Source organism: Beauveria bassiana (genome assembly GCF_000280675.1).
Source record: "Beauveria bassiana ARSEF 2860 unplaced genomic scaffold BBA_S00015, whole genome shotgun sequence".
Taxonomy (NCBI): Eukaryota; Fungi; Ascomycota; class Sordariomycetes; order Hypocreales; family Cordycipitaceae; genus Beauveria; species Beauveria bassiana.
This window is the reverse complement of record NW_007930850.1, coordinates 284,287-305,899: the sequence shown is the minus strand read 5'-3', so window position 1 is coordinate 305,899 and position 21,613 is coordinate 284,287. Positions and strand designations below refer to the sequence as shown.

Below are 21,613 nucleotides of genomic sequence, written 5' to 3'. Positions count from 1 at the left end.
CCACACACACACACACACACACACACACACACACACACAAGTTACAACACACAGAGGCACAGAGGTGAGAGGCAAAAAGGCACCAGAGCAACAGAGGTTGCAATTTTAATGGGGGCCAGTTCACTTACAAATCCGTGTGGTACGCCCCCGTAGCCCCCTGTGGCTTAGCGCATGATTTGCTGGCCCTTTCCCCTCACGCCGGTCGGTACTTGAGTACTGACCTGTTGACCTCTCACAGGCAGGTAACCGAAAAAAAAGCCTCAAATAAAGGCCTGCGGTTACACGGGTTGACGGGCTCATCAAGTTATTCCGTAGTTGTGCTCAATAACTATGACAAAAACCAGACTTGACCCTGGCGCAACCAACCAACCGCGACCGTGGAGCCACTAGCAAGTCGGGCCGCTGCCACGTTATTGTCAGGCACCAAACATTGCGCATTATTTAGCTCGTGGTGGATATTATTCAGCGACCAGAGTTTCTCCATCAGTGTCACAGCAAAGCCCTACTCTGCCCTGGGGAGCTTCGGCGGAAACGTCTGAACTAGCTTCGGGCCGCTGGCGCAATATCAAGAGCATGTGCTCCCGCCAACGCCACTTGTTGCTGCTTTGCCAAATGTGCCATTTCTTCCGTAACAAACGTGCGACCCGAGGAGCAGCTGTTGGCGTGGGATGACATGTGCGGGCATGTGCTGCAACATGGTTCAGCATCACTGCACTTTCATAGCCTATCCCCCTCTTCTGCCGCGGGATGCATGTGAGAGTCGCGCAAGCAAATACCTGTTATTGTTACTCACTGGTAAAGCATGAGTATCCCGTTATTAATGACAGTAGTGTCTCGCCACGCCAACAAAGCCAATCATACATTAGTGGTCTTGCTTCGCCGAGTCTAAGCAACGCCACTGCATCCCGTGTTGCAAAGAGCGAGATGTGCAACTCAAGGCAGACAGACAACGCACGTAGCCATTTAGCCACAGATGATGCATTGCCTTGCCCCAACGACTTGGTGAATCGCGCAACGTCAAAGGGTATTTGAAATTCAAGCTACATAAACCATTGCCCCTCCTCCCTATCATCTCTAAGCTTTGACACCATCTGCTGCCTTGCGCCTCTTTGTCTGTTCGGCAAGTACCTTGCGGAACCTTCCCCGGGACACGTCATACATTGTCTCCTTTACACCCTGCCAATTCTCGCGGACAATGTCCATTGTTGGTCGAGAAAATACAAGATCAATCTCCTCTAGAGTCTTGTCTTTGGTCTCGGGCATGAAGAATATCTGATATACTTCGCCAATGACTGCGATGCCGCCATAAAAACCGAGCATGAGACCCGTAGGTGTCATTGCATCCCTCATGGCGCTAAAGTTGTAGGTGACGATGAAAGAGATCAGGAACAGGAGCGCGTCGGATGTCGTCATGCCGTAACTTCGAAGGTAGGTGGGATAGACCTCGGATGGGATGACTACAACAATGTTAGCATGCATTAGCCAAAGAAAAGCCATTTTGGTATACGCAACATACCCCATGTCAAACAGGCATAAGATCCGAAAAAGCCCATGTAAATGATGAGACCAGTGATGTAGATGCCCTCGGTCGCTTTCAAATTTGTCGCAGGGTCGAATTGATACGCAATGCCAATCAAAACGAGACCGATGAAGAAACCAGGCAGCATCATAATAGCCCAGAAACGGCGTCCACAAGTCTCCATCAAGAAGATGGCAGGAATGGTACCCAACAAAAGCGAGCCGCCACCGACCGGGGACATGTAGTTTGCATCATCTGCGTCAAAACCGATGGTGTTCATCAGAACAGACATGTAATATAAAAGTCCATTAACGCCGGTAGCTTGCCCGAGAATAATCATGATATTCGCGTAGACGAGCGCGCGTCGAGCGCGAGGAACACTATTCACAAGCATGTTAGCCCTCGACGCAGATGTCATCATGGTGCATGACAGCTTACGTGAAAAAGTCCATCCAAGGGTAATTTTTGTTCTTGGCACCCTCCTGAACAGCAGTGTCTTCTTCCTGGACCGAGGATGCCATGATGTAGAATTCCTCCTTTGATTCGGCACTGGCGACGCCCCGGATTCTCTTCCAGACCTTGAAGGCGTCCAGCCTCTTGTTCTTGTGCATGAGGAAACGAGGGCTTTCCGGGAGAAATAGCATACTTTAAAACAGTCAGCTTCGTTGTACTTTTAAAAATGTCTGAGATCTTACCCAAAGAACATGACAGTCGAAAACAGAAGCGAAGAGCCTAGGATATATCGCCAATTGCCCGGCACCTTGAGGAAAATGGCAGCAACTGCATAACCCAAAACCTCTCCCAAGGCAATATTGAACTGGTACAAGGAGACCAAGTTACCTCGGATTCGACGTTTGACTGTTTCGGCAACATATACAGGCACTGTACCGCCCTCGAGACCAACGCCCATTCCGAGAATGACCCTAGCAGCAACCATCATGCCTAGGCGTGCATTAGAATTGAACAAATTTGGCGTTACATCTCAAAAAAGAAACATACCAAAGTTCATTGAGCCAGCTTCCAAAGCTGCGCCGACGGTGTAGAGCAAAATGGAAATCATAATGGCCCATTTACGGCCAAAACATTCGTTTGTTGGCGACAGGATGAGCGCACCGCCGACGGCTCCGAGAGGCATACCCGCGTTTACGAGACTGTTTTGGCGCTCAGAGAGATTGAGATCTCTGGGCAGGTACAGATTGGCACCCGAGATGAGACTTTGGTCGAGACCTGACAAAAGACCGCCCATGCTGGCAAAGGCAACCAAGAGCCAGGTAAAGTGCTTGGGGTTGGCAAAGTTGACGTGGAAGAAACCAGTTTCCAAGCCGCCGCCAGCCTCGAGCTCGCGCTCCATTTCGGCGATGAAGTCGTCCACATCAGCAGTGCTCGGGCCATGCTGAACCATTTCGAGCGCATCAATGTGCGGCTTCTCCATGTCGGCGGCGACTGAGGAGGATTTTCTGTCTTGAGCCATGACTGATTGATGAGTTTCCCCTGCGCGCCAGCGCACTGCGAAAGAACGGAGAGTTTGGTGAGAGGAAGGTGGGGGGAGGAGGAGGAGGAGGAGGAGGAGGAGGAAGACTGCAGTGAGACACGGACAGGCTACGAATTTAGTTGGGGGTGCAGGGTCGCTTTTATACATCATAGCGTGAGGAGGTTACTGTGCGGAACTTGACTGATGCGCTGCGCTATGTATTACGCTGTTCCGCTGTTACACACGGGACCACGGCGGCGCTCGCTCACACTTTTTACTCCTATTTACTCCACACATTGAACATCACGGGGAACCCATGGGGCAATAAAGAGGGTGCGGGGGGCTGAGAAGTTGCATTCGAGTAACTAACCAACTAACCTGATAAATCTGGAGAGAATGCGGACAAGAGTCCGGCAGTCTTGCGGCATTTGAGAAGCCCCCCCCCCTTGCTTCTTGACATTGAGCCGCTCCAATGAAGCCCCAATAACGCCTTCGAATTTCAATGGACACTTTGGCTCGGGCCGACAAGTGGGAATTGGAAAAAAGAAAATGGGCAACGGATCGCCGAATCAGAAAACCGGGACGTCCGATGCGGCGTTAGGTAGTTTTTTTTGGTGATTTTCGACAGCACGCTAATGCAAGCCTCAAGCCGAAAATCAACACACAGGATGCCACCAAGCCACTTGCCAGACAACTTTCCGGGTCATCCCACCAACTCCCGACTCCCTAATCAGGGAGTGGCGTGCCATTGACCCATGGTTGCATGGCTAATAAATAGGTAGTGCACGCGGGCGACGCGCTAGAATGGGTTGTCCACTAATACCAGGCAGCAACTAACAAGGTAAACAGTTGGATTGATGAGGGGTTTCGCAGGCGTTGAGGGGATTTCATGCTACATACTGAGTAACTAGTTACCTAGCTATGTAACCCCCCTGTTTGGCAGAGGCATCAGATGCCGATCCAGTGCAGAAAAGGCCCCCAAGGTCAATTGCCGACAACAAACTAGTTGACTAGTTTTGCCAACTCTTAGTTAGCCTTGCAACATTTTCTTCTGGAAGACTTTTGCTGCACAGACTAACAATTTAGCTTTTGCGTCTGAGAAATTTCATCATAGCAGATGACGGATCTGCCGTTGCGAGGAGCGAGGAGCGAGGTCCGGTGCTGGATACAAGCTTTCCTTTCCTCTCGGGGATAACGATTTGTATACATACATACATACATACTTACTCGGCTTCTCCCGACTTTTAGCCAAGACGATGATGGCCAAGTAAAGATCCAATTGCACGCTAAATAATACATTGATTCCCACAATTAAACTGTCGATTTTTCCACTGCATCGTCTCTCTCCACTCGCGCTACTTTCGTAGCTTTCTCGGCGAATTCTCTGCGAGCGCCGTCGCCTTCAAAGAGATTGGCCAGTTCCTCCAAAGTCGGGCCCGCCGTCTCCACGAAGAACAAGTAGACGGTCAGGAATATAACCGCAACCCAGACGCAGTAGTAAATGTAAAACTTCCAGCCAATGTTTTCCAGAGCAATGGGGTTCACGTAGCCGCCAAAGATGGAAGCAACCTGTATAGTCAACAGAACAAAAGCCCACGTCTTGGCGCGCATGCGATACGTGACCACCTCGAGCGGATACGTCACCACCAGATTGGTCCAGGCAAAGGTGTAAAAGGCCTGGAAGAAGAAGATGCAGGCGAGCACGAGGCGGCCTGCTGCGAGCGAGTTGTGCTCGAGGTACTGCTGTGCGGCCACTGTCCAGATGACAAACGTCACGACGACGCCGCCAGAGCCCACCAGGAAAAAGGTTCGTCGCTTAAACTTGTCGACCAAAGCTGTAACACTGAGAGAGACAATGTATTGCCACAAGGTGACCATGCCGTTGACCAAGGTAATGTCCTTGTCGGACTTGAGCCCAGTCTCCTTGAGAATCTGCGTGAGATAGTTGGAGACGAGCAAGTTGCCAGAGCTCTGGCTAAACACGGCAGTGGCGAAGCAGAGGGCAATTCGCTTTAGATTCGCCGTCGACGAGAAAAAGTCTCTCCAAGTCATGTTTTGCTCGCTTTCCATTGCCAGAGCTTGCTGCATCTCCCGAAACTCAAAGTCCACCAGCTGCGAGCCACCATCACATTCGCCGTGATACTTGACAAGGATCGCGCGTGCCTTGTCCGGGTGTCCCTTTGCAATGAGCCATCGCGGTGATTCCGGGCAGAAAAAGATGAGAAGCAGCTGGTACGCAGAAGGCACAATCTGGATCAAAGTCGGGAGCCTCCATGACCAGGATCCCGGAATGCGAAAGCAGCCGTACGTGGCCCACGCCCCAATGACGTATCCCAGAACAATGGACGTATTGTAAAACGTCGTGACGGAAACTCTTTCTTTCGGGTGGCTCAGCTCGGTCACGAGAACTGGAGCTCCCATTTGAATCAGTGATGATCCAATCCCGAGCACAATCTTGCCGCCAATGTACATGTTTAGCGAAGTGGCAAAGAACTCTACCAAAACACCAGTAATGATAACGACGGACCCCAGTGCTGTGGGCAACCGACGGCCCAGTTTATCTCCGATCCAGTTGAGGAACAAAAATGGAATGACGCCACCTATCGCATTGGCAGCGCCAAAGAATCCTAGTTTGGATCCTGTAGGGTGGCCGAATTGCTCCTGCCAGGTAGGCAGAACTTGCATGCCGTTGGTCATTGACTGGAAGCGGCGGGTCAGCATTTTTGATTGAGCGGTTCAGACATGAGCACTGGATTTACCCCATCTATGCCCAATGCTGCACTGGCAAGGAGGGACGAGGTGAGCAGAAAATACAAGAGGATCCCATTCTTTCGGCGCCAGAACGGCGGCACGGAGCTCAAGTCCAGTACCGGGATGATGCTATCCACTGCATGGGCGGCCGAGGGAGCCATTATGCAATATACGCTATCCTGCAGCAAGATTGATAATTGAGGCGGGTCCCTGAGGAATCCTTGATGCCGGGAAATATCTTTCCCACGCCTTGGATGAGGTGGAGGAAGCTGGGCGACGATGAGGCTCGAGTCTCTGATCAGGGTGGTAGCGCATGCTCCATGACGGCGCCCTGCGACTAATTATATACCCCAGACGACATGATTCAGATCTTGAGTTTTCTACCCCGGATGATGGACTTGCAACGTTTTGCGGGCGCCTCCCTCCCCATGGGGTTCACAAATGTCCTTAAGAGGAGGCCTTAGGGTACCACGCGTCGGAGAATCGGAGTATTAGAGAATGGGACTTTTTTCAAAGCTCGGCTCACCAGCGGGGCACGGAACGCCATGTTAATAGTATGGTATAGATGCAAATACAACCACTTGAGTAAAACTAATACCGAAACATCGGAGAATTAAAAAGCCGGTCATCGAGACAGCTTCGCTTTACCTCGAGCAGCAAAGTTGACCCGCCCCCCCGACTTGACACTAACTAGGCTGATCATCCCAACAGCGGCCCGAAAGTTTGCGCTAAATATATATATATATATATATATATTTCGCCGTTGCCTAAAGATGTTGTTCCCGCGAGCCGTTTCGAGCAACTTTCTACTGCTACATTCACCAGGGACGAGTCGCGGGATAGAATCACTGCAATGGCTTCCACGGCTCTTCCGCCCGACTTTGAATGGGGGTTTGCCACGGCGGCCTACCAGATCGAGGGTGCGGTAAATGAGGGTGGTCGCGGGAAATGCATCTGGGACACGTTTTGCCATCTTGAACCCTCACGCACAAAAAATGCCAATGGCGACGTTGCCTGTGATCACTATCACCGGTTCGAAGAGGACTTTGACCTGTTGAGCAAGTATGGAGCCCGCGCATATCGTTTCTCCATTGCCTGGTCACGCATCATACCGCTGGGGGGAAGAGATGACCCTATCAATGAAGAGGGCATTGCCTTTTACAACCGACTTATCGATTCCCTTTTGCGCCGTGGAATTACGCCCTGGGTTACTCTCTATCATTGGGACTTGCCGCAAGCACTGCACGACCGCTACGGTGGATGGTTGAATGTGGAGGAAGTCCAGAAAGATTTCGAGAGGTATGCCCGAGTTTGTTACGAAAGGTTTGGTGATCGGGTTAAACGCTGGATCACAATAAATGAGCCTTGGATCCAAGCCATATATGTACGTGCAAATACAAAAGTTGGGGGCGTAGGGCATCAAAAGCTAACAGAATATGGAACTTGTATGACAGGGCTACGCGACCGGAGGTAATGCTCCTGGACGGAGCAGCACTAACCCTCGGTGCACTGAAGGCGACACTTCAAGAGAGCCCTGGATTGTTGGAAAGGCGCTGATTATGAGCCATGCTCGTGGAGTCATTGCCTATAACCAAGACTTTCGTCCACATCAGGGAGGGACAATCGGAATCTCGCTGAATGGGGATTACTACGAGCCGTGGGACGCAAATGACAGTCGCGACGCAGAAGCGGCTGAGCGTCGCATGGAGTTTCACATTGGCTGGTTTGCGAATCCCATCTTGTAAGTCCAATTCAAGAGGTTCAATCAAGTATTAGTGAAACTGACATTTTTGACAAAAGCTTGGCAAAAGACTATCCCGAATGCATGCGCAAGCAGCTGGGCAGTCGCTTACCTACCTTTTCGGAACAAGAATTCGCGGCGCTCGCAGCTGCTGAAACAGACTTTTACGGCATGAATTACTACACGTCGCAGTTTGCAAAGCACAGACAAGGAGCCGCGCCGGAGACCGACGTCTTGGGACACGTTGACGAGCTCCAGACCAACAAGAAGGGAGAGTCTGTAGGCGCAGAGAGCGGCGTGCACTGGCTCCGATCGTGCCCGGCAATGTTTCAAAAGCATCTCACCAGGGTACATCATCTCTACCAAAAGCCCATCTACATTACGGAAAATGGATGTCCTTGCCCAGGAGAGGATAAAATGAGCAAGAGCGAGTCGATCAATGATCCATTCCGTATTCAGTACTTTAAAGACCATCTGGATGCGATTGGCAGAGCAAGACGGGACGGGTCAATCATCAGTGGGTACTTTGCTTGGTCCTTGATGGATAATCTCGGTGAGGAATTTTTTTTTTAATTTTTTTTTGCGACTGCTTGATGAAGTTGGTCAACTGACATGGAATAGAATGGTCCGACGGCTTTGGTCCGAGATTTGGTGTTACATACACAGACTACGACACATTGGAGCGAACGCCCAAGAAGTCGGCACTGCTACTGCAACGACTGATTGCGGAAAGACAGCTATCTATTGATTGAGCATGGTTCGGTTCTGCACTCGAAGATGTCATTGATAGAGTATAGAGATTAAACAGAAAAAACATCAGTAGAGTACAGAGCTTGAAAGTCGTCACAAGAGCACAGAGATTGGACAGAAAAAACATCAATAGAGTACAGAGCTTGAAGTCGTCACAAGAGTACAGATATTGGACAGGAAAAACATCAATAGAGTACAGAGCTTGAAAGTCGTCACAAGAGTACAGAGATTGAACAGAGAAAAACATCAATAGAGTACAGATTGGTCAGAAAATAACATCACTCACAATATCCAAGAAGAATTGTTGCGAAGTGCATCAGACGCCTTGGAATCTAGCCTCGTCAAAACGTCCAACAAAATATCAAAGTCCCCACGAGCGCGTGCCGCAATGGGCGAATCTGGATTCCGATGAATTATCGCCATTAAGCTGGCGCCAATCAATCGTAGCTTTTCTACCTGTAAACATGTTAGCAGATGCTATAGTTTAAAAAAGAGAATTATCCTACGCAAGACTTACATAAGGCTCGCCGTTTACTTGAATAGCCCAGAATGGCACTTCATGTATGACCCGCAGCGCGTCCCTCACAATGTCCGTCTTTTGAAGATCTGTCTGCTCTATGCCGGCAGTGAGATATGCCAAGTGCTCAAACTTTTGTACAATGACCATTCGTAAACAATGCATCGACACTTGCAGATTTGCACACTGTATCAAGAACTGCTGCGACTCAAAAGTCTCAGATTTCGAGGTTGGCGTAAAAGAATGCAATTTTAGAAAAGATGGCAGATTATCCAGACTTGTAATGAATGAAATGTACAGCGGGTCAATAATCTCGCGCTGACTCGCGCTCAGGGTGTTGATTAGACCGTCTCCCCTCGAGAGTTGCGACTGGTCTTCCATGATGCGAAGGGCGAGCAGTAAATCAGACGCCGCGCCCCAAAGTCGAATATTAGCATTGAAGCCGAGTATGAGTTTCTGGCGCCTGGTAGCAGCAGGTTCCGTCGAGCAAACGCTGTCTGGCGAGATTGGCGTCTGCGACTCTTCCTCGATGCCAGTAGGGTACGCAGCCGTGACGCCGCACTCAAACGAGTACTTGTGCATGGTGATTGGCCTACTGTTGAGAATGGCGGCCGACTTGTCGCCCATGTATACTATCCAAAACACGCGGCGCCGCATCTCTGCCTCGATTGGGTAGAGGCCTTTGTAGCTGGCCTCGTCATGCAGCCTCATGACTTGCGCCAGCCGCGTGGCTTCTCCGAAAATGTGCCACGAAAACTTGGGCTTGCCAGAGGCGTGGACGCAGTTGGAGTGAAAGTACCGGATGGTGATGGAGCTGGCGTTGGGATTCTCGAGGTCTGCCTCGAGGTACCCGGCAAGACAGTTGCGCGAGGCTTGCAGGAAGATGCCGGCAACGGTTTCGCCGCTCGGAAAAATATCTTTTGGTAGGAGAAAGGCCGCCTCTGCGCAGACGGCAGTAATGAGCGTGAATGCGGCTTCGGGGCATCTCTCCAGGTGTGGCGGGCGGTCTGATGGGACAAAATAGGCCAAGTTGTCCCGAAAACTAGGTTCGTGGACAAGAGGTGTAAGAGGGTAAAGATACTCAAAGAAGAGGTCTATACATTGATTCAATGTTGCATCAAAATCGAGGCCACGGGCTGTAGTCTCATCCACCAAGCTCCTCCATCTCTGAAGAACGGGTACCTGTGAATTGTCTGCATAGGGGCGTAGAGAAGTTGTTGTGATGGTGCGTGGTAGCAGATTACCATCAATTATACCAGCGCTTGCCGACCTCCAGGGCTCCTGTGGCGCTGAAGTGCCGAGATTAAGACTGCTAGACGACGGCGTATCATTAAACCTCAGTGGGGGAACCTCTGAAAAGCTCAGAGTATTGCCGTCGGCAATTGCCTTGTTCTTTGCTTTCGGGCCCCTTCGCGCTGTCGGGAGATTAAATGTACAGCTTGTCTTTGCGGCAAGGCATTGCGCACAGCTACCAGAGGGCGGAAGATTGCACTGCAGAATGACGTTGGATGTTAGAGGAGGGGGGTCTAGAAAAAAAGGTTCGGAGAAAATGAATTGATTCACCTTGCATTTTCTCCGACGACATCGGTCGCAGGCTCTAGCGCCGAGCTGTCTTCGTTCCTTCACCACTGGCGGCGCAGCAGCGTCAACGTCCGAGGCTGAAGCCACTGACCCAGACATCGCCCAGACATGACGGAGAAATAGAATGTGTCCCTAAAAATGAGGGGAAATATCTCGAGACGATGACGATGAATACGGGGTGCAGCTTCAAGATATACTTCGGAGTTTTCGGGAGCGGGCTCGACTTCCGTTCAGAGAAGCTGGCGAAGCGCGGGAGAAGAAAAAAAAAGGCCAAACAAAGAGCCCTTGACGGAAGCTGACACGAAAAGGCACACCAGTTTTTCCGCCCTCTGCTCCACAGTAAAATGCTCAGCTGCATGGAAAACGCCCAGCTGGATGCGCATTGGGTGGTATTATTAGGATGCATATAGTCTGTAGAATGCAGTATAGTTGCAACGGTGACACATAAAGGCCCTGCTACTGGTAGCGAACTGTAATTCAGTCTGCGGAATTCGCCCGCCTGCACGCAGCGCAGTGGCATATAAGGACCCGAGCCCGCAGTCTGCAGTAGCCAAGTCTCATTAGACACGAGTTTCCCAGACCGGATGGATTGCAGCCTCACAGACCACTGCACAGACTGTATTTGATGATGCTGACTGTATCGTGGTGTCTGCTGTGGTCGGGTCTGCTATCCGGGCTGGCTACTGGTACGCCGTCATCTTCCCCACCACCCTGCCGATTTGCACTAGATTGGACTCAAGATGAGGTTGTAAAAAGTTCAGATCAGTTCGAATGGAATCTCTTATACTGGGAGGGACAATTTCACCAAAATGACGTTTCTTACAATTCGGCCAATGGCATGACATACGATGGTACACAGCTGGATTGGGTGACGGGGGAACGCACCAAGAAACACCCATTCAGCGCTGCAAGCAAGGAGGCAAGTGGCAATTGGCAAGTGACGTTTCCGAAAATGTGCAAATACTAACAATGGAACAGGCGCTCCAAATAATGGTTTATGCTCACGCCATTGCCGGCTCCTCCAAAGCAGCTCGGTTCCTTTCGCCCGGGAACCCCCAAAAAGCGCCCCAGATTGCCGTCTCCATTATGGAGACGAAACTCGAGACGTACCTGAGATTCAACGCCACCTATCCCGGGTTCGGCGGCTTCATTCCCTGGATGACTACGAGCTCGCAGAATATCGAGCCGACCTGGGACTGGGTCAATCGAGTCCCAGGACTAGACAACGGGTAAACAAAAAAAACTTGGCACAATGAAGCTACTATATTGACTCACACCAGACACTAACTAATACGCATGAATAGCGAATTACTTTGGGCCGTGTATGGCTGCATCAGCGCCCTCGAGAAAAGCTGCAAGGCTTCCCACCGTCGACTTGCCGCTGCATGGCAAAAGTGGCTCGACTATGCCAAAACCACGGTCGACAAGGTCTTTTACCAAGGTGACGGCCATGTTTGTGCTGTGACAAAGATTGGTGACCAGAAACTGCCAGTCAATGACCCGAGGCAGTCGTACGCGTGCGAGAGCCCTGCTTACTTGGATGATCCGTACGAGGGAGAGCTCTTTACATATTTCATAGAGTTCTTTAGCGGATTGTCCAAAGACGAGAAAGAAAAGCTATGGGTGGCCAAACGTGGCAAGTTGGTCAGCGTCGAATACAACATGGGCGGTGTTGGCCCAATCACTGTTGAACAGGGTACGCTTAGAGTGAGCAAGAAGCGTTACGGAAGCTAACACGGTTAGGATATTGGTTTTCAGGTCATGAGCCGTGGAAGATTCTGGAGCTCCCATATTTTGACATTGACATTATCCGGTAAGTCGAAGTCGAAAATGATGCTGAACATTATTTCTAACAGTCAGTCAGGCGCTTGCACCAAAACGCCGAGCGAGTGCGAACCTGTAATTCCGTAGTCACCAAAGTTCCAGGCCTATTCGCCTCAGTCAACAATTCGACTGACCCAACTACGGATGAAATTACCGGATACATTTCCCCAGCCGGCATTGTTTCCGTCGCCAGCCAAAAAGAGCAGGAGCACGACGTCATTACACCTTATGCAGCGTGGCCCACCATCATCGTTGACAAGTCGGTTGGCCTTGCTTGGTGGTGGAATATGCTCCAGGGCAAAAAGATGCAGAGTAACGGACAACCTGGTGCTTTTGAAAGAGGAAAACAAAAAATTGCTGACCATCTCATTAGACCCATACGGCAGCACCGAGTCAACAAGAGTTGATGGTAAGCTCGTGTCGGCACTAGTAACATGGGACAGTAAAATCACCACTGTCGTGAGCCTGCTTGGCGGAGTGGGAGACTTGGTTCGCAGAAAAATGAAGGTTGACGGCATCTATAATGATTTCATCTCAATCGCCAGCGTGAGTCAAGATGAGCTCTGCCCAAGGAGCAAACAGCTAACGCAGCAACCAGCGCGAATATACCCGGGTGTTTCATGACTTGAAGGGCGAGGATGTTGAGCTGTGTTTGCCGAAACAAAGGGTGCCAGACGCTGGCTTGAAGGACTTTTCTCTGTGTAAACATTAGTCCATTCGTCAAAGGACTGCTCAAGAAAGAACAAGATTATAACTATCCTCTTAAAGTGACGGGGTCGGGGAGCTCTCGGCTTCTTCCGCCTAGTGGCGTTGGTCAAAAGCCCGATCGGGTACTTGATCAACGTCATTACCCCGGACTTGTTTAAGAAGCGAGATCAGAACCTCTGAACAGCGACCAGAGCGACCTCTTGAACATCAAAATCTTTATTATTTTCCCAGTCACAATGCAGCGGTCTACGCAATTCCTTAGGCGCCAATTGGCGCAAGTCTATATCCAGCACCCATCTACAGCCCGGCGCAGTGTCGTCAATGGCTCTGCGCCGCTGCGTCGCCTGTCTACAACCCGGCCGCTGCGTATCATGGAGACGACCGGCTTCACAGAAAACCAGCTCATGGTTCGCGAAGCCGTCTCGCAGATATGCGCCGAGTTTCCCAACACGTACTGGCAAGAAAAGGACCAGGCCGAGCAAGACCCCCACGAGTTCCACGCAGCCCTGGCCAAGGCCGGATGGCTGGGCATCGCGCTGCCAGAGTCGCTCGGCGGCGCAGGCCTGGGCATCTCCGAGGCCACCATGATGATGCAGACGATTGCCGAGTCCGGGGCGGGCATGGCGGGCGCGCAGGCCATCCACGCCAACGTCTACGCCACGCAGCCGCTCGCCAAGTTTGGCTCCCGCGCGCAGCTCGAGGAGACGATTCCCAACATCATCTCGGGCAAGTGGCGCGTCTGTTTTGGTGTGACGGAGCCCAACGCGGGGCTGGACACGCTGCGGCTGTCGACGAGGGCCACGAGGACCGACGACGGCGACGGCGGGTATTACTACAGCATCACGGGGCAAAAGATTTGGATTACGTGCGCGCAGGTGGCGTCGCGCATGATTCTGCTCGCGCGCACCACGCCGCGCGACGAGGCCAGGAAGCCGAGCGAGGCGCTGTCGCTGTTTTGCATTCCCCTCGACAGCCAGGCGGCCGACAACGGCCTCTCGCTGCGCAAGATTCGCAAGATGGGCGGGCGCGCCGTCGACGCCAACGAAGTCTTTTTTGAAGACTACAAGGTCCCCGCGTCGAGTCTGATCGGTCAAGAGGGCAAGGGCTTTCAGATGATCCTGCACGGCATGAACGCCGAGCGCTGCCTGCTCGCCGGGGAGGCTCTCGGGCTGGGCTACGCCGCCGTGGCAAAAGCGGCCGAGTATGCGTCGGAGCGCGTCGTCTTTGAGCGCCCGATTGGCATGAACCAGGGCGTCGCGCACCCGCTGGCCGACGCGTACATGAAGCTCGAGGCGGCCAAGCTGGCAACGTACCACGCGGCGCGCTTATACGACGAGGCTAGCAGCAGCAGCAACAGTAGCAGCAATGCGGACGGGTTCATCAAGCAGGATGCCGTCGGCGTGGCGGCTAACAGCGCAAAGTACTTGGCGGCTGAGGCTGCCTTTACGGCCTGCGAGAGGGCGATTCTGGCACACGGCGGCATGGGCTACGCACAAGAGTACCATGTTGAGCGCTGGTTCCGCGAGTGTCTGGTGCCTCGCATTGCCCCGGTAAGCCGCGAGATGATTCTCAACTACATTAGCGAAAAGGTACTGCGCCTGCCTCGAAGCTATTAGAAAATACCTATAAGATTGAGAGTAATTAAAAAAAAAAAGTCAAATTATTCTGGAAAGAAATGCAAAATTCGCCTCGGTAAAGCGTCAAGTAATTGCCGACGCTGAGAGCGAGCCTTTTGCGACAACGGAGACAGACGTGTGGGAGCGAGTTCTAGGTCAATAGTGGGCCGCGCGTTCGGCATCTCAATCTCGGTTACTTGACTCCTACATCACAGCAAAAAATATCAATCATTACAAGGGGTGTATATTTTATGCGACCAAATTAGGCGGCAATCGTGAAAGAAGTTTTGCGCGCCCATGAAACCAGCTCAAGTTTTAAGGACCGATTCCCAACGAAACTGCATTAGCACACACATGAATTCGCCGTCGCCCTCGGCGACCGAAGCCGCTTCGTCGGCTAGAAAAGCGCGGGCCAAGCATGCCTGTACCGTCTGCAACTCGCGGCGTGTGCGCTGCGACGTGATGGAGGTGCAGCCATGCACCAACTGCGTCGATGCAGGCGTCAAGTGTGAGGTGCTGCCGTCAAGAAGAGGAAGGTGAGTTTTAACTGTCAAAAAGATGAACCCCCGCCCCTTCCGGGGAACGAAGTAGAGCAGTAGCAAAAATCTGTAATGCTTGCAACGAATATCGGCATCAGCTAATGCAAAATTTCATTTCTTCTGGCTTGGTAGATATCCTCGGAAGCCACGGCACAAGGGACCGAGAACGAGGCAGAACCACCGGAATGGAGCATCTGCGTCCGGCACCGCGGAGAGCACAGATCCGGAGGACCAGATTCACCGAGAGGCCCACGCGACCAACACCACCACCCAGTCGCCTTCTCAGCCTGCCGCTTCCGCTTCCGCTTCTGCTTCTGCTTCTGCTTCTGCTACTGCCGCCACCACCGCTGCTCCATCTTCCTCCTCCTCCGCGCCGTTTGGCAGTGCCGCAGCGGGCCACAGCTACCGCACGCGCAAGCAGACGGCAGCGCGCGAGGCCAGTCCACCCACTTCGCCGACGCCCGCCTCCTCGGCCAAGGCGTCGGGCGCACGCTTCTTTGGCGAGTCCAACTTTCTCACCATTGTCTCTGGGGGCCGCGAGCGCGGCGATGCCACCTCCAACCAGCCCGGCGGGGTCCAGTCCCGGTACACGTTTCACCTCCCGGCCAAGCGGCCGAACCCGGCCCAGGCCGAAGGCTCCGGTATCAAGGAGTCGACGCTGCGGTACCTGCGCGACGAGGGCGTCTTTGACCTGCCGTCGCAGGAGCAGTGCGCGCCGGCGCTCCGCGCATTCTTCACCTGGTTCCACCCGTGCTTCCCCGTCGTGGACGCGGCCGACCTGGCGAAGCGCTTCACCGAAAACAGGGTGCCCAAGGTGCTCATGTACGCGATGCTGATTGTCGGATGCACCTACTGCGACGAGTCGGTCATATCGGGCATGGGGCTGAGCGACCGATTTCAGGCCAAGACGCTTTTTTACACGCGAGCAAAGCTGCTGATTGATGCCGACTGGGAAAGGGATGAAATCACGCTCATCCAGTCCCTGTTCTTGATGAGCTTTCAGAGAAACGGGCCGTCCGACGTACGCGATGTGCGGTATTGGCTGGGAAATGTCATTACTCTATCAGAGTCCATCGGCCTTCATCGATCGTGAGTATTGCGTATCGGTTTTTTTTTTCCAAGGCACGCAGCATTTGTTGACCACGTGCTCTAGATCCTGCTCAGTCTCCAAAACGGTAGAAACGCCCACAATGAGAAGGAGAATATGGTGGTCCATCTATGTATGCACTCCTCAGCCACAGTTCTAGCGGGACAATTCTGCTTTTTTTGCTCACATCTTTCCTTAGGTGCGCGAACGACAATCGGCAGCATCTCTCGGCTTGCCCAGCCGCATCAGGGACGAAGACTGCGATATCGAGGCGCTGAGCGCCGCGGATCTCGAGGCACCCGACGTGGACCTAAAGGAGCACCCGATTCTCGCGCCAATGAAGCCCGAGCACATTACGTATGCCATCAAGATGGTTGAAGTCGCACGGCTGAGTATGCATCTTTTTTTTTTTCTTCTTTTTTTTTTCGCCCGCTCCCCTAACGTTTGTCGCGCGGCTAACAATGGCGCAGTCGGCCGCATCATTGACTTGCACTTTGTCCCTGGCCGGACGGGCTCCAAGGCCAAAGACGTGGAGAGCTTGGACAATGCGCTCGAGGCGTGGAAAGATAGCCTGCCGCAGAGTATGCGCTTTCTGTCGGACGAGACGAATACCTCGGTCTGGGCGTGTCTCTTGCACCTAGCATACAAGTACGTTACCGATGGGGTGCTTTTTCTGATAATGAACAACAGTATTTCTAACACGGTGCTTAGCCATCTTCGCATCCTCATCCACCGAAACAGCTATCTCCACTCCAACGACAAGACCGCGAGCAGCATGATTGTAACGGCATCAGCATGCCGCATCAGTCGAATAGCCGAGGACATGTATACAAGTGGCTTATTAGGCCGCGGCCAGATGCACATGTGCGTATACCGACCGCGTCCTCAGTCTCCTCATCACCGACGACATTCTAAAACTGACTTTCGTCTTCAGGATAACCAGTCTATTCACCTCACTGTGCATCCACGTCATCAGCATCCGGCGTGACACGGGCGTCAACCGGCGCATCGCCGAGAACCGCGCGCAAATGTGCCTTATTTGCCTCAAAGAAATCCAAAAGTACTGGCGCATCAACAATAACGTTCTCGACATCTTTTTCCAGTACCTTGACGCCTCCATCGCCGACCGTCTGCACGCCAAGCAGCTCTACGCCGGCAACGGCCTCTCCGGCGCCGCGGTAGCCACGGCAAACGCCCACAGCGGCGGCGGTGGCGGCGCCGAGGCCGCGCAGACATCGCTGCCGCCGGCCTCGTTTTCCATTAGCGCGAGCATGCCATGGCAGCAGCAGCCGCAGCAACCGCCGCAGATGACGCCGCAGTCGCCGCCGCAGCTCCAGACGCCGATGATGACGTTTCCGGGGGCGGCGAATAACGTGCCGGACCTCATCTTTGATGATCAGTATTTTACGAATCTCATGAATGGACACTGGGAGGCGGACGAAAAGATTAGCGAGCTGGGTTTATTTTTGCAAGCCGAAGACATTACTGGTGGCAGGGGATGGAGGTGAGTATGCCGCCGTGGGATGCGCAAGATGATTGATGATGATGATGATGCGGTCTGAAGAAGAAACATGGCTTGCAATTTTACAATGTATATATCGTTTTTAAACCTAGATATCCCTCTCCTGATCCTTTTACGTCTTATAGAAACACAAATTGTGCCAAGAATTATTCTAATCATGTTGTTAGCCCTGGCAATGACTCCTACGAAAATGAACCGGCCAAGCCATCTCGGCGTAATGCCCGTACGAGTTAGCGGCCCGCGACAGCGACAGCGCATCCAGCCTTGAGCTGATGCAGGCTTCTCCATTTTCCATATTCACACACTTTTCGAGAAGATTACCAAAACCCAAAAAAAAAAAAAAAAAGGTACAATCGCAATACCACCATGCAAAAATTGTCAATACAGCATATGCAGTTCGCTGTGCGCAGTGCCCTGCGGCCGCGGTTGCCGCAGCACATCCTCGCGCGCCACGCATACTTGTCCACCAGCGCGCGCTGCTACCGCTCTGGGGACGACGCGTTGAACAAGACAGTCTCTACCGACACTACCGCAGCGACACAGAAGAAGCCCGGAGTCAAGCCGGTAACAGTCGAGACAGAGAGCGGGAACCCGGAGCTGCCCAAGTTTAGCCTCGACGGGCTGGGCGTCAGCAAAAACATGAAGATTTTCCTCATAGTAGTGCTGAGCATCTTTGGCACCATGGAGACGTGGTTCTACTGCAAGGCCATTTGGCGCTGGTGGTATGGCGAGCAAGGCCTTGCCGTCACCACAGACGACAAGTAAAGGATATGGGTTGGGGTATGGGGACGTCACTTGTCAAGTTCAAAGAGTCACTGTCAAACTTCTTTTACTGTACAATAGCAGCGTATAGACATAGCTGGGATATAGGTAGGGTGCATGTAACTAATTTAAATCAATCATCGCTCAAATATATTTAAAAAAAGCCTTCCAAAAACGTGGGTCGGGAATGTATTTATAGAAACCAGCGAAACTCCTCTGTGCTGGGGCCATCCCGTAGCCGTTGCGTGGGTACATCGCGAGCATCAATCTTTCGGCCTGCTCTGCGGTTACGTCGAGCATTGTCAAAAATCATGTATGCGCCGAGACACGCAGTAATGGTCGCACCGGCAGCACCGAAAGCAGCAGTGGTGATGAGTGCAGGCTTGTATTTAGGAGCATCCTTTTGTCGGAAAATGTTGCTCGACACAAGACCCATGAGGTTAGCGAGGGGGACGCCGACAGACGTCAGCGTGATACGTCGGCCTTCGTGGGCAACGTTGTTATTGTACCAAGTGGACAGCAGCACCGAAGGCGCCGACGTGCCCCAGCACATCATGAATGTGGCGAAATAAGCAAGATGCAGCTGCTTCTCAACATCCTCAATAGCAGCATAAATGATGAAGCCTGTAAATGTAAAGGCATAACCCAGAATTATAAAAGGGAAACGTAGGCGCGTCCAATCAGAGATGAAGGCGAGAATAAGCAGCATAACGGCACCAGTGACGTTGGGAGCCACAGTGTAGAGGTTGGTTTTGATTGTGCTGAATTGTAGACGCTGAATGATCTGGGGCAGAAAAAGGCTGACAGACTGAAGAGGCACGCCCAGACAGATTTCGATACCGAGAAAGGCAAATGTCGAAGGGTATGTAAAAATTTTCAAGGCTTCTTTGAGATTGAACTTTTCGCCGACAACAGCGGAAGAATCGACCTGGATTCGGTGGAAAGCAAGATCCTTTTCTTCCTTGCTCAGAAACTTGGCCTCGCTTGCGCTTTTGGGTAAATACCAAAAGGCAAAGATGGCAAAGAGAACTGTGATGCTACCTTCAATGATGAAGAGATAACGCCAGGCGAGAATTTTGCTGTCCTTGATATGAAAAACGGCAAACGCCAACAGACCGCTAAAGGCGTTGGCAATGTTGGACGCAGCATAAAAGATGGCTAGCCGTCTGGCCAGCTCGCCACGGCGGTAAAATGTGGTGAGGTAATAGATGACTGTGGGAAAAAAGGCAGCCTCGGCCATTCCGAGAAACCAGCGAAGAGCAAAAATGCCACCAAAGTTCTGGGCGGCTGCGGTAAGAAGTGTCATGGAGCCAAAGCAAAACATCATGATGGGGAGAGTGCGTGACGGGCCATATTTCTTGCCCAGCATAGCCACGGGGGGAGCGAAAATGACGTAGGGAACGAAGAAGATGGAGACGATGAGGTTGTACTGGCCATCTTTGAAGTTGAGATCTGGAGAATGGCAGCGTTAATGCCGTGCCAATGCTTGCGATGCATGTGTATGCATACCTTTGCTTAGACCCTTGGTTTGGGCGTTACCGATGTTGCCTTTGTCGAGAGCATTGAAGAGGTCTGCGACAAGTCGTTAGATAGCTACGAATGTAACGAATAGAATATGACTGACACATGACTGCAATAACGGGTAGGATGCGAATGTCAAATTTGAAAGCCAAGCTTCTTTCGGCTTTGTGGTCGATGACTCGGGCAATGTCATCCATGGTCCCCATGAGTTCCGGTTTGTCGTCGTGGGAGAGGGTCATATGAGCCATGTTGTCCTTGCTGCTGGACGCTTCCACATCCGCAGCATCATCTTTCGTCATGGTCGCACGATGAGCAAGCGCCGTTGAAGGATGAGGCTTCGGGCTCGATGAAAATTGCTGCGCCAACTGGCGGTCTGTGAGCTTCTTATAAGGGCTCCGATTGAGGACTATAGATTGTGGTCGCGATAAGAAAACCTAATAGGCAATGCGCATGAAAGCCACTCGAGCAGAGCTATCAGTTGCAACCCCGAGATAAGGGACCACTTGTTCTGGCCAAGGCGGCAACCTGATGGCCGGAAGTCACCCCAGATATAACTAGTCACGGAACGGGGAAGGAAGAAAAAGTGAGCTCGGGCACAGGGCAAGCCACGCATGCGGTTAGACAGCAAGACGACGGCGTTGCGCTAGATTGGTGTTGGTGGCAAGGTTGCAGTCGTCGTAAGTGGCGGCCAACCCTGTTGTTTTCTGCCTATCAAACGGGCGTGGAGGGGGTTGCTTTCAATGTCGTATTCTGAACCAGGCGCGCCTCCGACGGGCGAGGCCGAACTTGAGACCATGTGAAGAAACGAGGCGCCCTGCGCTAATGCTGGGCCAAAGGAAATGACGACTGCCTGCTGGCCGTTGCGGTGCAAAGGCAGGCGACCGTCATGTTCTCATTAGATGAAATAGGGTTGATCAATTGCTGCGGACAGCGGGTGTGTGTTTGGATTGGACGAGGGCCCGACGGTCGGAGGAGACAGATATTCGAGAATTGCAGTGGAACCGACGATAGATGATGGAAGTTGCGTTATCGGCTGCCATAACAGCAACAAGATAAAAGCACAGCAATTTCGATCGAGTTGGCCGATAATTCAAGCCATTCGACTTTCTTATCGTCCGACCCCAGAAATTCTCCGGAAAATCAGTCGTGAATACCGATGGGTTGCAGCCCGTTTCCAGCTGCAGAAATGCCGGCACTTGTTCCCCTCGTTTCCCAATCAAGCGTCTCCACTAGTCAATGGGCGGGCTGGCGGGGGATTGGCTGTGGCTGCATGATGGTACAGTGGGTCTGAAGTAATTCCGCTCGCGCTCTACCAGAGCAGGGTAGTAGTACCTACACCTATTACTTTTAAACCTATATAACTTAACTAATTTTTAAGTAAAGAAATAGCTATATTATATATAGATAAAGTAATAAATTCTATATTAATTAGTATAATTAGTACTTTATATACTAGCCTCTAGAGTAAATAATAGCTTTAATTTAGTATAATATTATTATAATTAGATAATATAAGAGGTTTTAATTAAAAGCCTCTTAGTACTTAATAGTAATATTTTCTAATAAATTAAATAAGTGCTTATTAACTAATATCTCTAAAAGTTTAAAATAATACTAAATTTTTTTTTTTTAAAGTAATACTTAAATATTCTTAATTAGGTTAAGATTAGGTAAATATAATAGCTAATCTAGGAAATACACCCT

The 21,613-nt window shown here is 51.7% G+C and overlaps 9 protein-coding genes across 9 annotated transcripts; 5 read left to right on the top strand and 4 right to left on the bottom strand.

Annotated features, from left to right (window-relative positions):
• Positions 1–1,074: 1,074 nt before the first annotated feature.
• BBA_05674 (hexose transporter) lies at positions 1,075–2,990 on the bottom strand (the record flags this gene model as incomplete). Its single annotated transcript, XM_008600771.1, has 5 exons — positions 1,075–1,457; positions 1,517–1,899; positions 1,958–2,164; positions 2,215–2,461; positions 2,519–2,990. 5 exons carry the CDS (start codon positions 2,988–2,990, stop codon positions 1,075–1,077), a joined length of 1,692 nt encoding a protein of 563 aa, XP_008598993.1.
• A 1,311-nt stretch (positions 2,991–4,301) lies between these two features.
• On the bottom strand, positions 4,302–5,711 carry BBA_05673 (MFS hexose transporter, putative; the record flags this gene model as incomplete). The annotated part of the gene is made up of 1 exon (XM_008600770.1): positions 4,302–5,711. The coding sequence occupies one exon, from the start codon at positions 5,709–5,711 to the stop codon at positions 4,302–4,304; it is 1,410 nt and encodes a 469-aa protein (XP_008598992.1).
• Positions 5,712–6,594: 883 nt separating this feature from the next.
• Positions 6,595–8,234, top strand: BBA_05672 (beta-glucosidase, putative; the record flags this gene model as incomplete). Its single annotated transcript, XM_008600769.1, has 4 exons — positions 6,595–7,125; positions 7,196–7,482; positions 7,542–8,035; positions 8,104–8,234. The coding sequence occupies 4 exons, from the start codon at positions 6,595–6,597 to the stop codon at positions 8,232–8,234; spliced, it is 1,443 nt and encodes a 480-aa protein (XP_008598991.1).
• Positions 8,235–8,514: 280 nt separating this feature from the next.
• Positions 8,515–9,914, bottom strand: BBA_05671 (C6 transcription factor, putative; the record flags this gene model as incomplete). The annotated part of the gene is made up of 3 exons (XM_008600768.1): positions 8,515–8,688; positions 8,750–9,843; positions 9,902–9,914. 3 exons carry the CDS (start codon positions 9,912–9,914, stop codon positions 8,515–8,517), a joined length of 1,281 nt encoding a protein of 426 aa, XP_008598990.1.
• A 1,385-nt stretch (positions 9,915–11,299) lies between these two features.
• On the top strand, positions 11,300–12,617 carry BBA_05670 (GPI anchored protein, putative; the record flags this gene model as incomplete). Its single annotated transcript, XM_008600767.1, has 6 exons — positions 11,300–11,559; positions 11,635–12,026; positions 12,089–12,143; positions 12,195–12,466; positions 12,528–12,563; positions 12,598–12,617. 6 exons carry the CDS (start codon positions 11,300–11,302, stop codon positions 12,615–12,617), a joined length of 1,035 nt encoding a protein of 344 aa, XP_008598989.1.
• Positions 12,618–13,098: 481 nt separating this feature from the next.
• On the top strand, positions 13,099–14,478 carry BBA_05669 (acyl-CoA dehydrogenase; the record flags this gene model as incomplete). Its single annotated transcript, XM_008600766.1, has 1 exon — positions 13,099–14,478. The coding sequence occupies one exon, from the start codon at positions 13,099–13,101 to the stop codon at positions 14,476–14,478; it is 1,380 nt and encodes a 459-aa protein (XP_008598988.1).
• Positions 14,479–14,832: 354 nt separating this feature from the next.
• On the top strand, positions 14,833–17,612 carry BBA_05668 (Zn(II)2Cys6 transcription factor; the record flags this gene model as incomplete). Its single annotated transcript, XM_008600765.1, has 7 exons — positions 14,833–15,014; positions 15,150–16,106; positions 16,171–16,237; positions 16,304–16,496; positions 16,575–16,752; positions 16,816–16,968; positions 17,039–17,612. The coding sequence occupies 7 exons, from the start codon at positions 14,833–14,835 to the stop codon at positions 17,610–17,612; spliced, it is 2,304 nt and encodes a 767-aa protein (XP_008598987.1).
• Positions 17,613–17,992: 380 nt separating this feature from the next.
• Positions 17,993–18,391, top strand: BBA_05667 (uncharacterized protein; the record flags this gene model as incomplete). The annotated part of the gene is made up of 1 exon (XM_008600764.1): positions 17,993–18,391. One exon carries the CDS (start codon positions 17,993–17,995, stop codon positions 18,389–18,391), a length of 399 nt encoding a protein of 132 aa, XP_008598986.1.
• A 190-nt stretch (positions 18,392–18,581) lies between these two features.
• On the bottom strand, positions 18,582–20,208 carry BBA_05666 (MFS transporter; the record flags this gene model as incomplete). The annotated part of the gene is made up of 3 exons (XM_008600763.1): positions 18,582–19,840; positions 19,898–19,960; positions 20,013–20,208. The coding sequence occupies 3 exons, from the start codon at positions 20,206–20,208 to the stop codon at positions 18,582–18,584; spliced, it is 1,518 nt and encodes a 505-aa protein (XP_008598985.1).
• Positions 20,209–21,613: the final 1,405 nt, after the last annotated feature.